General features: G+C 43.1%; 1 protein-coding gene across 4 annotated transcripts in view; it reads right to left on the reverse strand.

Moving 5' to 3' along the window:
* The window catches only part of LOC140210011 (cyclin-dependent kinase 18-like), a 126927-nt gene that overhangs the window by 29560 nt on the left and 79775 nt on the right, over positions 1-17592 (reverse strand). For all 4 annotated transcript variants that reach the window (XR_011889124.1, XR_011889123.1, XM_072278740.1 and 1 more), the window contains exons 7-10: positions 12630-12724; positions 9975-10037; positions 5330-5453; positions 1607-1727 (exon numbers count right to left, since the gene is read on the reverse strand). Coding sequence is in view for 2 of the 4 variants with exons in the window: in XM_072278740.1 (XP_072134841.1) it covers positions 1607-1727; positions 5330-5453; positions 9975-10037; positions 12630-12724 (403 nt within the window). In the remaining 2 variants the exon portion in view is untranslated. The remainder of the gene's footprint in view (positions 1-1606; positions 1728-5329; positions 5454-9974; positions 10038-12629; positions 12725-17592) is intronic.

The raw sequence follows: 17592 nt of genomic DNA on the forward strand, positions 1-17592 counted from the left end.
GGTGATAATATTGAGTCTCTACTGAGGAGCATCGTTTTCAGTACATCATGAGATAGCACAAAGCCCAAGTACTGGACTGAAGTTCAAACTCTTCACAGAGAGAAAATGTTTTAGTGTCTATAGACAAGACCCATTTTGCAGTTGTTGAACTTGAAAACAGAAGTGAACTAACTAAGTTGTTTACAACAATTTAAACAATGCATAGCGTTACCAGTGAGAAACTATATCCACTTGCGGGCGACATTTCGGAATAATTTGACCCAGTTGTAAAATTAGAACCAAGTCCTGTGAGATCAGGTGATGACAGGAAATACTTCTTCACACAGGTAGTGGGAATTCGGGACATCCACTCAGAATGACAAACTTCAAAACTCAAACTGTTAGATTTTTGTTACCCAGATGAATTGTAGAAACCAAGGTAGATGAAGTTTTGGGAGAGGTCTATCATGATCAAGTTATATGAAAGAGTGAGCTCGATGGGCTGAAGAGCCCAATCCTGTTCTGATGAACTTAGACTCAGAATACTACAGCACAGAAACAAGCCCATCTGGTCCTTAATGATTGGTTTCTCTCCCTAGCCCCATAGACCCACACGTGACTCATACCCCTCTCATCTATATACTGTACCACCTATCCAAACTTCTCTTAAAAGTTGCAACAGAACCTGCATCCGCCACTCTGCCGCTGGCAGACCTATCCACACTGACACTACTCTGAGTGAAGAAGTTCCCCCATAGGTTCCCCTCAAATATTTCACCTTTCACCCTAAACCTATGACCTCTAGCTCCAGTCTCACCCAACCGCGGGAAAAAGATTACATCTATATGCAGCATTCTCCTCATAATTTTGTATACCTCGATAAGCTCTCCTCTCATTCTCTTCTTCTCCAGGGAATAAAGTCCTAACCTATTAACTTTTTACTGATCACTCAGGTCCTCAAGTACTGGCAACATCCTTGTAAATTTCCCCTGCATGGATTCAAGCTTATTGACATCTTTCCTGTGGATAGCTGACCAGACACACACACCATACTCCAAATTGACTTCACCAGCATCTTATATAACTTCAACATAACATCTCAAAACCTTTACGCAGTCCTCTGAAAGCCAATGTGCCAAAAGCACTCTTTACAATGCTACCTACTTGTGATGTCACTTTCAGGGAATAATGAATCTATATTACCAGATCTCGTTGGTCTACTGCACACCCCAGTGTCCTACAATCACTATGTAGGTATTACCATGGTTTATCCTGCCAAAATGCAACACTTCGCACTTGTCTGCATTAAGCTCCATCTGCTAATATTCAGCCTATTTTTCTATCTGGTCCAGATTGGGTTGCAAACTTTGACAGCCTTCCTTGGGTTCACTATGCACCCACGACTTTGACAGGAAGAACACCAACAGTGTTCCAGTGAAGAATAGCAGGGAAAGAGATCGGAAGAGTCGATAGGATCCGACTTTAGATCTGTGGATGCCTGCACCTCATTTGCCGCTATACAGACAATAGAATTTCATGGATTTTAACATCATCCCATCCTGCACAGGAAATGCCGTCAACAAGAAAAGAATCTAAAAATACAATTGTTTCTAAAAGTTATTCTCACCATACGTCGATCTGGGTGGAATATTCAGTTGAACCCATCAGGACATCTGGGGGTCGATACCACAAGGTCACCACTTCATTTGAGTAGGTTTTGGTAGGGACAGATTTTGCCCTTGCCAGACCTGAGAAAGAAAGGTCTTGTATATTTGAAGAGCACACTTACTATTTGTTACTTATTTTGAGACAGAAGGAAGCCATTAGGCCCATTAAATCTATGCTAGCATTGATCCAGGCACTCCCCTCAGTACCCTGCCCCTTGTCTTAGTTCCCTATATCTTTGAAACATATTTGCTCTCACAAGCCCATCAATTCCCCTGTGAGTTCCTCCAGCAGGAAGTCTGTTGTCAAGAAAGAGCAATATATAGAAACATAGAAAACCTGCAGCATAATACTGGCCCTTCAGCCCACAATGCTGTGCTGAACATGTTCTTACTTTAGAAATTACCTAGGGTTACCCATAGCCCTCTATTTTTCTAAGCTTCATGTACCTATCCAGGAGTTGCTTAAAAGACCCTATCGTATCTGCCTCCACCACCATCGCTGGCAGCCCATTCCACACACTCCCCACTCTCTGCGTTAAAAAAAACTTACTTCTGACATCTCCTCTGTACCTACTTCCAAGCACCTTAAAACTGTGCCCTCTCGTGATAGTCATTTCAGCCTTGGGAAAAAGGCTCTGACTAGCCACACGATCAATGCCTCTCATCATCTTATATACCTCTATCAGGTCACCTCTCATCCTCCGTCACTCCAAGGGGAAAAGGCCAAATTCACTCAACTTTTTCTCGTAAGGCATGCTCCCCAATCCAGGCAACATCCTTGGAAGTCTCCTCTGCACCCTTTCTATAGTTTCCACATACTTCCTGTAGTGAGGTGACCAGAACTGAGCACAGTACTCAATGGGGTCTGACCAGGGTTCTATATAGCTGCAACATTTCCTCTCAGCTCTTAAACTCAAACCCATGGTTGATGAAGGCCAATGCACCATAGGCCTTCTTAACCACAGAGTCACCCTGCGCAGCAGCTTTGAGTATCCTATGGATTTGGACCCCAAGATCCTCCATACTGCCAAGAGTCTTACCCTTAATACTATATTCTGCCATCATATTTGACCTACCAAATTGAACCACCTCACACTTATCTGGGTTCATCTCCATCTGTCACTTCTCAGCCCAGTTTTGTATCCTATCAATGTCCTTTTGTAATCTCTGACAGCCCTCCACACAATCTACAACACCCCCAACCTTTGTGTCATCAGCACATTTAATAACCCATACCTCCACTTCCTCATCCAGGTCACTTATAAAAATCACGAAGAGGAGGGGTCCCAGGACAGATCCCTGAGGCACACCACTGGTCACCGACCTCCATGCAGAATATGACCCATCTACAACCATTCTTTGCTCTCTGTGGGTAAGCCAATTCTGGATCCGCAAAGCAAGGTCCCCTTGAATTCTATGCCTCCTTAAACCTTGCAAGGGGTACCTTATCAAATGCCTTGCTGAAATCCATATACACTACACCTACTGCTCTACCTTCATCAATGTGTTTAGTCAGATCCTCAAAAAAATTCAATCAGGCTCGTAAGGTACAACTTGCCTTTCTCAAAGCCTTGCTGACTATTCCGAATCATATTATGCCTCTCCAAATGTTCATAAATCCTGCCTCTCAGGATCTTTTCCAACAACTTACCAACCACTGAAGTAAGACTCACTGGTCTATAATTTCCTGGGCTATCTCTACTCCCTTTCTTGAATAATGGAACAATATCTTCAATCTTCCAGTCCTCTGGAACCTCTCCTGTCCCCATTGATGAGGCAAAGATCACTGCCAGAGGCTCAGCAATCTCTTCCTTTGCCTCCCACAGTAGCCTGGGGTACATCTCATCTGATCCCAGAGACTTACCCAACTTGATGCTTTTCAAAAGATTCAGCACATCCTCTTTCTTAATGTCTATCTGCTCAAGCTTTTCAATCTACTGTAAATCATCCCTACAATTGCCAAGATCCTTTTCTGTAGTAAATACTGAAGCAAAGTATTTATTAAGAACCTCTGCTATCTCCCCTGGTTCCATAAACACTTTTCCACGATCACACTTGATTGGTCCTATTCACTCATGTCTTATCCTCTTCACATACTTGTAGAATTGCTTGGGGTTTTCTTTAATCCTGCTCACCAAGGTCTTCTCATGGCCCCTTTTGGCTCTCCTAATTTCATTAGGAGAAATTCTCCTTCCTGCTAGCCTTATAATCTTCTAGATCTCTATCATTACCTAGTTTTTTGAACCTTTTGTAAGCTTTTTTTTTCTTCTTGACTAGATTTTCAACAGCCTTGTACACCACGGTTCCGGTCGCCTACCATCCTTTCCCTGTCTCATTGGAACGTATCTATGCAGAACGCCTTGCAAATATCCCCTGAACATTTGCCACATTTCTGCCGTACATTTCCCTGAGAACATCTGTTCCCAATTTATGCTCCCAAGTTCCTGACTGATAACTTCATGTTTTCCTTTACTCCAGTTAAACGCTTTCCTAACTTGTCTGTTCCTACCCCTCTCCAGTGCTATGGTACAGGAGATAGAATTGTGATCACTATCTCCAAAATGCTCTCCCACTGAGAGATCTGACACCTGACCAGGTTCATTTCCCAATACCAGAACAAGTACAGCCTCTCCTGTTGTAGGCTTATCTACATATTGTGTTAGGAAACTTTCCTGAACATACCTAACAAACTCCACCCCATCTAAACCCCTTGCTCTAGGGAGATGCCAATCAATGTTTGAGAAATTAAAATCTCCCACCATGACAACCCTATTATCATTACACCTTTCCAGAATCTGTCTCCCTATCTGCTCCTTGATTTCCCTGTTACTATTGGGTGGTCTATAAAAAACATTCAGTAGAGTTATTGACCCCTTCCAGTTTCTAACTTCCACCCACAGAGACGCCATAGACAATCTCTCCATGATCTTCTCCTTTTCTGCAGCCGTGACACTATCTCTGATCAGCAGTGCCACGCCCCACCTCTTTTGCCTTCCTCCCTATGCTTTCTGAAACATCTAAATCCTGGCACTCTAAGTAACTGTTCCTGCCCCTGAGCCATCCAAGTCTTCTGTAATGGCCACAACATCATAGCTCCAAGTACTGATCCACGCTCTAAGCTCATCCACTTTGTTCATGATGCTTCTTGTGTTAAAATAGACACATCTCAAACCATTGGTCTGGGTGTATCCCTTCTCTATCACCTGCCTATCCTCCCTCTCGCACTGTCTCCAAGCTTTCTCTATTTGTAAGCGAACCACCCCTTCCTCCATCTCTTCATTTCTGTTCCCACCCCCCAGCAATATCTACCCACCAGAGAGAAGTATGCAGAAGTCCATTAGATGTCAGCTGCCAATTCATTTACGGTCACTATAAGATTACAATACCAATGCATGAGCAAATCCCCTACTCTTGGAACTAAGCTGAGGATCAAAGTTCAAAGTGCATTTACTATCAAAGTACGGAAATATTATACAACCTTGAGATTTGCTTCCTTACAGGTAGACACAAAACAAAGAAACCCAAAAGAACCTTTTAAAATAACTGACAAACACCCAATGTGCAGAGAGAAAAAAAGCGAGGACCTCCCCAACTCTGGATTTACCTGTCCTTGAGGTTAAGCAAAACAGACCAAGCATAGATGAAAGATGATCGTGAAAGGAGAATGATAAGAGAACACTTGCCAAAATCAGCTAATTTTAACTCTCCTCGTTCATTGATGAGCAGGTTCTGTGGCTTCAGGTCTCGATGTAGAACCTTCCGCTTGTGGCAGTAGGATAATCCTCTCAACAATTGGAACATAAATATCTGTCAGCAAAAGAAAAATGTTGCATTGTAAAAAGAAGACCAGATTTTTTATACATATATATATCTTCAGTTTATTTTTACATTTCCATTTGGTCTGATTAATCTAAATTATTTATTCCCATCATCAACCCTTCTTCATCTAACTCTGTTCCATTCATCCATTCATTGTACTTACCCAGTTTTACCATCTGATCTTATGTAATTAAATGCCAGTTGCCTCAACAATTCCCACGATAGCAAATTCAGCATTCTACACATCCTGTGGATAAATAAGTTTCTAATAAATGCTTGCGTTGGTTTGGAGACTTTAGTTTTGAATCGATATTCCAGTCTCATTAAAACATCCTCACTACGTGCCGTGTCACAAGATGTGGGTGATTATGGTCTTTGACCGTGATTGTTCTTGGTAAATTTTTCTACAAGTGTGGTTTTCCATTGCCTTCTTCTGGGCAGTGTCTTTACAAGAAGGGTGACCCCAGCCATTATCAATACTCTTCAGAAATTGTCTGCTTGGCATCAGAGGACACACAACCAGGACTTGTGATATGCACCAGCTGCTCATATGACCATCCACCACCCGTTCCTATGGCTTCACATGACCCTGATCAGGAGGGGTGGAGTGGAGGGGATAAGCTGGTGCTAACCTTGCCCAAGGGTGACTTCCAGGCTAGCGGATAGAAGGAGCGCCTTACACCTCCTTTGATAGAGACACTTCTCCACCCCACCACCCAATTATAAAACAAAGTAATAGAAATTCAGTGTCCCTCTTGCACAGATGACAGGATATGTTCCTTGCCTTCTTCCTTATACATTTTGCCTAATTGTCTAGAATTTTTAGTGAGCATATATTTGTTTTAAATCATGAGAGGAAATGAAATGTGTAATAGAAGCTTTTCTGAGGAATGTCAGTGGGAGGCCAACTTGATATTTCATTCACATTCAAGAGAAGAAAAGTTTAACCTCTAGGGTCAGAGGTTGAATTGCAGATCTCTGCTGATGTCAGCCAAGACACATTACAATCACTTGCTCAATCCCCAGATCATGAAGCGGGTGGGGGGAGGTTGTCTCTAAAAGCTCTGGCTGTACAGACTATCAAACAATGATTGACCAAAGTTGTCCGGGAGCCACCAGGAAAGCTGAGGCTTGACCCTTGATACCATGTGTCCCTGGCTTCAGAAGAACTCGGAAGTTAGCAGAAAGTTCAAGATTGAATAGAGATGAATAAACCTAATATTAGAAAACCTTGGCAAAAACCTTCTCAGGTGCTTTGCATAGCCTTTGAGTAATAGTGTTCCTTAACAATAACTGATATTCACTTACTTTATTGCAATAATTATTTTATTTATATAACCCTTTAATGGAGTAAAGTTTTTCAAGGTGCATCTCTGGAATGTCATCAGATAAAATTTGGCTCCACACCACATTAAGATCTCACAGCAGAGGACCAAAAATTTGGCTAAGCGATGGATTTTAAGACATATCCATATGACAGATGTAGAGAGATGGAGAAGGTGAGGAAGGGAAATCCAGAGACAATGGAATGATGAAAGTCTAGAGACACCATCACTAGGAGACCCTATGAGGAGTATAAATGAGGTGAATAGCCACAGACTTTTTCATTGGGTAGGGTAATCTGGAGGACATTGGTTTAATGTGACCAGGAAACAATCCAAAAGGGACACAAGGGGCAACATTTTCACAGAGAGTGGTGGGTACATGAAACTAGTTACCAGAAAAAGTGTGAGAGGCAGGTACGACTATGACAGTTAAAAAAAAACATTTGGACACGTGCATGGATAGAAAAGACCTAGAAGGGTATGGGCCAAATGCAGCCAAATAGAATTAACTCAGATTGGCAACTTGGTCAGCATGGATGAGATGGGCTGAAGGGCTTGTGTTCCATGCCTTATAACTCTATGATTCTATGACTGAGTGCTAAGATCTTTCAGACACTGTGGAGTTTATAGAGATAAAGTTGAGTGGCTGTGGAACAACTTGAATTTATTAATTGAGGTGTTGCTGGGTGGTGTTTCAGTATTAGTGATCATGTGGGCGCTGTGGACAAGGAAATGTATGCATTAAATAGTAAAAATATGCTCATGTTGAGGTTGTACAAACTAACAAATTACTGTAGATGTACATTTTCTTTATTTCTTTCCTTAAGACCATGCAATTTAAAGTCAACGATTTACCTGATTATCAAGGGCATCGAAGTTTACAGGGAGGAAGCAAAAGAATGGTGTTGAGGGGAATAATAAATCAGCCATGATCAGACTCATGGGCTGAATGACCTAATTCTATTCCTATGTCTTATGATCTTATAGTCTTCTGTTTTCAGGGTGTTCTTTTTCTACATTTAATCATTTAAGGAAAATTAGTAGACATGTTTCTGTCATCTGGGTGTAACAATCCTGAAGTACTTTAAAGCAATACATTCAGTATGTTGAGCAAGACATCTCTTTGTTGCCAAAACCTGAGTTAGTACTGGATTTTGGATGAGCAAGCTTCCGGGATTTACTTCACTGAGCTTCCAAGTTCATGAACCATTAACTTCAACAAGCATCTCTAGTCATTAGACACAGGAATGATTAGTGAATAGAGTGAGTTTTATTTCAAAGTAAGGGATTACCAACGTTTAGAAATTTTCCAAAATAGCTTTCTCAATCACAGGTTTACTTGTACAAAGGTTGGACACAGGGCTTCTACTGGAGTCATCAAACAATATTTTTAAGGAAACTCCAGAAGAACTTTGTCATGGACAGGCGGTCCCAAGCCTTGATGTGAAAGGAGGAAAGTTGTGCATGGGGCTGTCAACCCTATCCCTTAAAAAAATACACAGTGCTACAGAAATACCAACAGAAACTTCAAAGACTTCATCCCTGGAAATGGAAGGATCTTCGAAGGTGTGCTACACCTAGGGACAACTTGAAAGACTGACCCAGAACAGAGGATTTTGGTGTGCTGCTGTTGGCAGCCTACGCACCAGTTGGGTGCATGGACTTAAGAAGAAGAGGAAGAAAATCCATAAGGAAAATCTTAACCTTTGGGAATTAAAGACTATACAATGCCAAATACCTCTGTGAATGCACAGAGGTGTTTGGCATTGTAGAATCTTTAATATTCTGTAAATGTCCTTATTCATTATTAATAAAACTATTAGATCTGGGAAGAATATTGCTATTACACTTACAGTCAAGATGAATCCAGCTAACAATAATGACAGAATTATCAAACAAATTTGCCTGGATGTTGCCTGGATTGGGGAGCATGCCCTATGAGAATAGGTTGAGTGAATCTGGCCTTTTCACCTTGGAGCGAGTGAGGATGAGAGGTGACCTGATAGAAGTGTATAAGATTATGAGAGGAATTGATCATGTAGTCAGAGGCTTTTTCCCAGGGCTGAAATGGCTAACACGAGAGGGCACAGTTTTAAGGTGCTTGGAAATAGGTACAGAGGAGATGTCAGGGGCAAGTTTTTTTTATGCAGGGGCTGGTGAGGGCGTGGAATGGGCTGCCAGCGACGGTGGTGGAAGCGGAAATGATAGGGTCTTTTAAGAGACTCCTGGATAGGTACATGGAGAAAAATAGAGGGCTATGGGTAACCCTAGGTAATTTCTAAAGTAAGTACATGTTCGGCACAGCATTGTGGACTGAAGGGCCTGTATTGTGCTGTAGATTTTCAATGTTTCTAAAATTTGACATGTCTACATAAAGATGCAAGAGAAGATGGTGAAAAAGTTCAGTCAAAGATAGGGCTTGAGGAAATCTTAAAAGTGGAAGATGAACTAAGAGATGGAGAAATTTAGGGAGTGATCCCCACAGTTAGGGATTTTGGTAGTCAAAGAACAATGGTAACCTCAACTCATGGAATAGAAACAGAGGAGTAGTGAGATCTCCAATGGTTAGAGAACCAGGATGAAGGATGAAGACCAAGAGGGTTTTGCAAGCAAGGAGATCACCTTGCTCAATAAAAACTAGTGAAGATCAGCAAGCATAGAGGACATGAGTGAGTATTACCCAGTGAGAGCTATTATATGGTGAAGAGAGTTTAAGGTAACCATTTGTTCATGGGCAGTGGAAAGGAGGCCCAGTGTACAATGGAATATAATTGCTAAGGGTTTTGCCAGCAAGTTGTGGTGGATCTGCAATGCCTCCTTCGTAGAAGTAGGAGATATTAGTGACAGTGCGGATCTTTAGTTAGAAATCTTATCTCAGGGTTAAATGCAAGAACATTGTGAGAAGTCAGGTATGAAAAGAGTTAATGACTAGGGATAAAAAGCGAATTACAAAGAGTTCCCTCCTTTCTAATTAACTCATGGTTAAGTAGTGATATCTTGGGAAAGAAATGAGAGCAGAGGAGTGGTCATCTAGTTAGTTCACGGATGAAAATTCACAATTAAACACACAGAAGCATACACAGTTCGATGATTAGCTTCACCAAAAGGAAGATAGAGCACTGATTGTTATTCTGAACAGTTCTCAAATACCTCAAAGCAAAATTGAGTTGGGAAGTGAGCTCACCTTGACATTGTACATGCTCATGATGTTCCCACAGTTGTCCATATACTGTTTTAGGTCGCTGTCCTGCCAAGCAAATGAACAGAGTGATATTAACCAGTGGGGGATTGGTTTTTGTAATTGCTGTTCACTAAGCTTCACTCTTAGAAGGGAAAGAAGAAAGTTTTCTTGGGTGCTGGAGCCTTTTACTGTTCCATTGTTTGGTCAATTTAAAGGCTGATTTAGAAAGACTGAAAAGACAGGATCCAGGGTGAGAGCCAATTTTGCTTGGTCTCTGTGATGGTCACTCCTCTTTCTATGGTGCTGAGGCTATTAAGAGTGCCCGCTAATATGATAAACTGATAAGCGAGGCTTTGGGTCTCCTCCAGGGTTCGAATCTGAGGACTCAACTTTTGGTTTGGAATGTTGTAGTTCAATTCAATTGTTTGCGTTTTTCTCTCTTTTTCTTGCACGTCGGGTGTTGGTCTTTTATTTAATTTTTTTTTCTTTAATTGGGTTCTATTGGGTTTCTTGCTTTGTGGGTACCTGTGAGCAAACAAATCTCAAGGTTGTATAATTATGTATTCTTTAACAATAAATGTACTTGAAACTTGAATAAATAGTTATTTCTTGGAGCCAATTTGCACAAAGCAAAATCCCACAAACAGCAATAATGTAACGATCACAAATAAGAGAAAATCTGCAGATGCTGGAAATCAGAGCAACACACAAAATGCTGGAGGAACTCAGCAGGCCAGGCAGCATCTATAGAAAAGAGCAGATGAAGGAAAAGATCTGCCGAAGGGTCTCAACCCAAAGTGCCAATTGTACTCTTTTCCATAGATGATGCCCGGCCTGCTGACTTCCTTCAGCATTTTGTGTGTGTTGGTAACATAAGGATCAGTCATTTTGGTAAAGTTGATCAGGTTATAAGTGTAAGTGAGGGCAATAAAGAGAACCTCTCTGCCCTTCTTTGAAAAAATGATGACCTGAGATCTTTAAGGTGCACTTGACACACTTGGATTAATATCAACTCAGAAATGCAACACCTACGACACCTCTCCCAGACCAGAGTTTGTGCCATGTGTCAAATAAAACTAATTCCTTATTATTCCACCAAACTTTTCCCAGCAAGAGATAAAAAATAGCAAATCTTCCTTGGCTGGGAGAGGCTGCCTGGAGTTTATAATCAAGTCTTTGGAGTCGGACATAAAACCACAGTTCTTTGAGACTGAGATGAGATTGTTTCTCATTGAGTCATATTAACCCCTTTGAATCAGTCGGGACACAGAGTCCCTTGCATTCGACATACCCCAAGGAACTATAGTTAGCTAAATGGTCATTTGTACAGGATATATTGGGCCAAGTGTAAACTCTCAAGCCTAGAATTAGGCCATACTGTCTTTTTAATCCAATGAGTCAGCAACTGTTACAAAGAATGAGGAAAATCTTGAGACGATCATGGATTAGTGGCGATACTGGTGAGGCTCTTGGATAGTTTGCCTCCAATCCAGTTCTGTAAGTTGCTGAGCCAAGGTGAGACCTGAGGACTCCGCTACAGGTAACAAGGAGCTTCCTAGGGTGGTCAGGTGATGTAGTATGGGACATAATATGCTCCGTCCACCATTGACACTGGGTTCCTGTGGGTTCTGTTCGGGGACTTGAATAGGGGCTGCAACCACTTCCATTTGATATATTCGTGGACCATGTTCTTGTCCTGGTCACATGAATTACGGAACTGGAGTCCAGTTCAAAGATCAGTTCTGACAAAGATTCTTAAACAGCTAGAACCTGTTTAAGATCACTTAATGAGGCCACACTCAGGTTGGAGGAGCAGTGCCTTAATTGTTTCTCAGTAGCCTCCGACCTGTTGGCATGAACTTCGATCTCTTTAACGCAGTAATTTCTTCCCCTTTTCCCTTCTCTCTTTTTGCATTCCCTATTCTGGTTACCCTCTCACCCCTTCTCTTCTCACCTGCCCATCGCCTCTATCTGGTGCCCCTCCTTCTTCCTTTTCTTTTGTGGTCCACTGTCCTCTCCTATCAGGTTCCTTCTTCTTCAGCCCTTTACCTCTTCCACCTATCACCTCCCAGCTTCTTACTTCATTCCCCTCTCCCCTCCCCAATCAACCCCACCTTCCCCTCACTTGGTTTCACCTATCAGCTGCCAGCTTGTACTCCCGCCCCTCTCCCAACCTGCTTATTCTGGTTCAGGCCTCCTTACTTTCCAGTACCGATGAAGGGTCTCGGCCCAAAACAGCAACTATTTATGCCTCTCCATAGATGCTGCCAGATCTGCTGATTTCCTCCAGCATCTTTGCGTTTGTTGCACCTGTTTAAAAATTTTGTGCAGGTCTGCTCTTTGCAGCATCTCAGAACACAGAATACTACTGCACAGTACAGGCTCTTCGGCCCACAATGTTGTGGAAACTTTATAACCTACTCTACAATAAAACCTTCTCTCCAACATAGCCTTCACTTTCTTCTATCATCCATGTCTCTATCTGAGAGTTTCTTAAATGTCCATAATCTCAACCCTAGATCCTCAATGCAAAGTAGGTAGAATCCATATGGGGAGAGATCCAGTGAGAGTCCTCCTCACTGCCAGCTGTTCTAACCCGTTTTCCCAAATTAATTTTTTAAAGCTTAACGGAAGAGTTGCCATAGTTGGATGCCTTACCAAGTACTCAAACACCAGGGTGAGAGAGCGTTCAGTGTGGATGATGTCATGCAGGGTGACAATGTTTGCATGCTTCAGATTCTTTAGCAGGGAAACTGTGGAAGCAGAACAGAGAAGTTAATCAGGATAAATGTCCGTCCTTGAATGTTGGCTCAGTCACACACTCTTCATGGAAGAGTATTCAAAAGAATGTAGATAACAGTCTCTGCATTCGCTGTCTCTCAACAGGCAGATTTTATCTCTTCCTAGCGTTCTTTCTATCTCTTTCCAATCTCTACCTCTCACGTACTATCCCTTACAATCATGCTCAAGAGCAGCCCATGATAACTGATTTTGGAAAGCATTTCCAGTCACCTATTATAAACTGATCTGGGGAAGTCAGTGGTCCTACCACTGCCCGCAGCCCCTGACTCTGGCGTAACACATAGAGCTCCAGTATCTGTCGAACTGCTTGCATTCCTCGCTTTGGCGCTGTCTGTGGGGAGTTTGCATGTTACCTGTTTTGACTACAAGCGTTTCCTCTAGATGCTCCAGTTTACTCCCACAACCCAAAGGAATGGCGATGTGTGGACGAACTAACTACTGTAGGTGTCCTTAGTGGAGAATTGAGAATAGATGTAGGAGAATGAGTGGGGGATTGGGTTGATGGAAATGCTCTAAGATCGATGATTGAATGTCCCCTTTCTAAATCATTAGGAAGTGGAAGTGCGATTGAAGTCACCCACACTGATTTTCTTATTCGGTCACAATTTCTCTCACATAGCATTCAGCTCACTGATTTTTGCTCTCAGCATCTTCCTCACTCTCACATCTTTCTCTCATATGCTGCCTTATTCAATTTCTGTCTTTCTCATACCTTCTATCTCTCTCGCTCACATCCACGCACGAGAGACACACACACACACACACACACACAGTCAACATTTCAGGCCGAGACCCATCATCAGGACTGGAAAGGAAGGGAGAAGAGGCCAGAATAAGAAGGTGGGGGCGGGGTGGGGAGGAGAAGTCTAAACTGGAAGGTGGAGGGGAAGATGGATGAGTGGGAGAGCAGGGATGAAGAGAGAAGCTGGGAGGTGATAGCGGGAAAAGGCAAAGGGCTGAAGAAGGAATCTGACAGGAGAGGAGAGTGGGCCATGGGAGGAAGGGAAGGAGGAGGGGCACTGGGCAGAGATGATAGGTAGGTGAAGAGAAGAGATAAGAGGGGAACCAGAGAGGAGAATGGAAGAAAAGGTTAGGGGGAGGGGGCACACATTCACACACATCTAACTTTCACAGTCTCCCATAATAAAGGCAGGGTAGGAGGTCTGTAATCAGACAGAGTTTAATCGCTGGAACCCCAGCGTGTTCACTCATATATCAGTGCAGAAGTCTGGTCGTGCTCTATGGTAAGGGCTGTCCATCAACAACACCTTTATTTGAAAGACCTCAGTAGTCTGAGATACTGGAGCAACAACAAGCAATCTACAGAGGAACTTGGCAGGTTGACCAGCATCCGTGGGAGGAAAGGAATTGTCAATATTTTGGGTCAAACCCTGCATCAAGAAGAGATTAAGGGGGTATATCAAGAAGCCGACAAGTCCTTTCCCGCCTTAGATGCAGCCTGATCTCGACTCTTTTTTTTCCCAAATCTCTTTGTTCTAAACTACCAAGACTTTCCACACCCGTTCCCATAATTCTTTAAAGACTTTGTATTAATCCGTGTCTTATAACTCTCAGGGAAAATGTTTTCAGTTATTTTATTATGTTAAAGTCAATGTATAAACACATGCTGGGACAGTTGTGCAATGCCTGTTAATCTTTGGTCAATTATTGCAGGTGACATGTTAACTGACCCTGGTTATGTGCTTTCCTCAAGTCATCCTTTCAGTGTTTAGGTAATCATGTAACACAAGAGGAAATGTTTAATCGTTACAATCCATTAACGAGAGTCATTTCCAAAGCTGACAGCAGCATGATTAGTGTAGAGTAGGTGTGGAGGAGGATTGCAGAATCAGGGCATTCAGGTTCGTTTATTTATCACGTGTACATTGATATATACAGTGAAATGTGTCGTTTGCATCAATACTCAACACAACCCAAGGATGTGCTGGGGGCAGCCCGCAAGTGTTGCCACACATTCTATCGCCAACATAGCATGCTCACCATGTTCACAGAATAACATAAGCAACATCAACAAAATAGCAACAGCTAAGCAAGCCCCATTCCACACACACACACACACACACACACACACACACACACACACACACACACACACCCCTCCAACCCCAGGAAAGGCCACCTCCTGCCTCCAGCCAACCCCACGGATAAGCAGGCACTGGGCCTTCAGCTTCCCCAGTGGACTTGAAGACTTGCAGATCCAGAGCTTCGGCCATTGGGCCACAACCATCGGACTTCCATTCAACCTTCACTGTTTGATCTTCGGCAGCAACCCCAGATCTCTGTGATGACGACAAATGACTAGAAGCCTGAACTCTGGTGTCATCATTTCACAAATTAACGGGCTCTCTAGCCTTCATGCTTCCTGTCTGCATTGAACTCCGATCCTGGAACCCACTGATGACTCCCAGATCTGGGGGGTGGGATGTAGGGGGGGGGGCAGTGGAGGCACCAGTCCTCATCCTGCTCTGCCAGCACAAAATCTCACCACAGATGTCCTTCATCTTACGTCCATGTCACGGGCCTTCAAATGTGGACCATCTTATCCAGCTCTGGGAATTAGTCCACTAAAAGATTGAATATCTACTCTTGTTTAGACCATAAGACAAAGGAGCAGAAGTCAGCCATTCGGCCCACTCAACTACAAAGCCTGCTTCCTTTATCACTACCAGAGGAAAATTTAGGATGCCACCCAACACTTCATCTAAGCCTTCAGGCTTCACACACACATTGTCATCGTTGCCCCTTATAGGCACTACACTTTATTTAGTTATTTTATTGATCTAGAGATACAGGACGGTAACAGGTCCTTCAGGCCCAACAGGCCTGCACTGTCCAATTGTACCCAATTAACCGACTAACCCCTATGTATTTGGACTGTGGGAGGAAACTGGAGCACCCGGAGGAAACACACATGGTGACAGGGAGGACGTACAAGCTCTTTACAGATAGCAGCAGGAATTGCACCCCGGTCGCTGATGCTGAAACTGCATTATGCTAACTGTTATGCATCTGTGCCCCCCCCTTAAAAGAATGGCAACAATAAATAAATAGCGCAAAAGACATATCGTTTGGACAAGATAGTATTCATGGGTTCATGGACTGTTGAGAAATCTGATGGTGGAGGGGAAGAAGCCCCCACTATCCCTTTTAGTGTCATAGAAATCGGCAACACGGAAACAAGCCCTCCGGCCCATCGAGTCCATGCCCAACCATTCAAACTGCCTAGTCACCTTGATCTGCACCTGGACCACAGCTCTCCCATACCCCTCCCAACCATCTAAACTTCCCTTGAATGTTGAAATCAAAATCACACCTACCACTTGCGCTGGCAGCTCATTGCACACTCTCGCTGCTCTCTGAGTGAAGAAGAACGGGGACGGAGCTTTGTCTACTTGTACAAGTGCAAAAAATGCTGTCCAATGCACCACAAGATGTGAAAAGGAACAACATCACCAGCTAATACACTTCGTGCATTTACGTACATAACATTCCAAACACACATAACCTCCCTTTGTCTTCTCCTATCTAATACTGTGCTAACTTCCGGTTCTTCGTCTTTTCTATAACTATATGCTAAGGCTTGCACTCTTGTCCATTTAATTCAGAGCTATGTTGGTGATTCACCCTACCCAACTCCTCTCCCAACTTTACCTAATGGGCTCACGTTCCCAGTCTGATATACTGGGAACCATGATGTTCTTCCAGTGCAGAATGAATTAATAACAGCTAACACTGCCATCTATTGGCTGAGGAAATTAAAACAAAATTCCATTCATAGTTCCACACCAACTATAAGAAGATGGCAAGCCTTCTGAGGCGCCAAGTCACAACAATCGGGAAGATTTCAGTAAAGTACTAGCTTATGCTGATCACTAGACACTAGACTCTAGATACTACAGCACAGTACAGGCCCTTCGGTCCTCGATGTTGTGCCGACCCATATATTCCTTTAAAAAACGTACAAAACCCACACTACCTCATAACCTTCTATTTTTCTTTCATCCATATGCCTGTCCCAGAGGCCCTTAAATACCCCTAATGTTTCAGCCTCCACCACCATCCCTGGAAAGTCATTCCAGGCACCCACAACCCTCTGTGTAAAAAAACTTATCCCTGATGTCTCCCCTAAACTTCCCTCCCTTAACTTTCTACATATATCCTCTGGTGTTTTCTATTCGTGCCCTGGGAAACAGGTACTGGCTATTCACCCTATCTATGCCTCTCATAATCTTGTAGATCTCTATCAAGTCCCCCCTCATCCTTCTACGCTCCAAAGAGAAAAGTCCCAGCTCTGCTAACCTTACCTCATAAGACTTGTTTTCCAATCCAGGCAACATCCTGGTAAATCTCCTGCACGCTTCCACATCCTTCCTATTAAGAGGTGACCAGAACTGAACACAATATTCTAAGTGCGGTTTCACCAGAGATTTGTAGAGTTGCAACATGACCTCTCTAATCTTGAACTCAATCCCCCTGTTAATGAAGCCTAGCATCCCATAGGCCTTCTTAACCATCCTATCAACCTGTGCAGCGACCTTGAGGGATGTGTAGATTTGAACCCCAAGGTCCTTCTGTTCATCCACGCTCTTAAGTAACCGACCATTAACCCTATACTCAGCCTTCTGGTTTGTCCTTCCAAGATGCATCACCTCACACTTATCCGGATTGAACTCCATCTGCCACTTTTCTGCCCAACTCTGCATCCTGTCTATATCCTCTTGTAACCTTCGACAACCTACAGCTCCATCCACAACTCCCCCAATCTTCATGTCATCCGCAAACTTACTCACCCGTCCTT

This window comes from Mobula birostris, chromosome 14 (assembly GCF_030028105.1).
Source record: "Mobula birostris isolate sMobBir1 chromosome 14, sMobBir1.hap1, whole genome shotgun sequence".
Lineage (NCBI taxonomy): Eukaryota > Metazoa > Chordata > Chondrichthyes > Myliobatiformes > Myliobatidae > Mobula > Mobula birostris.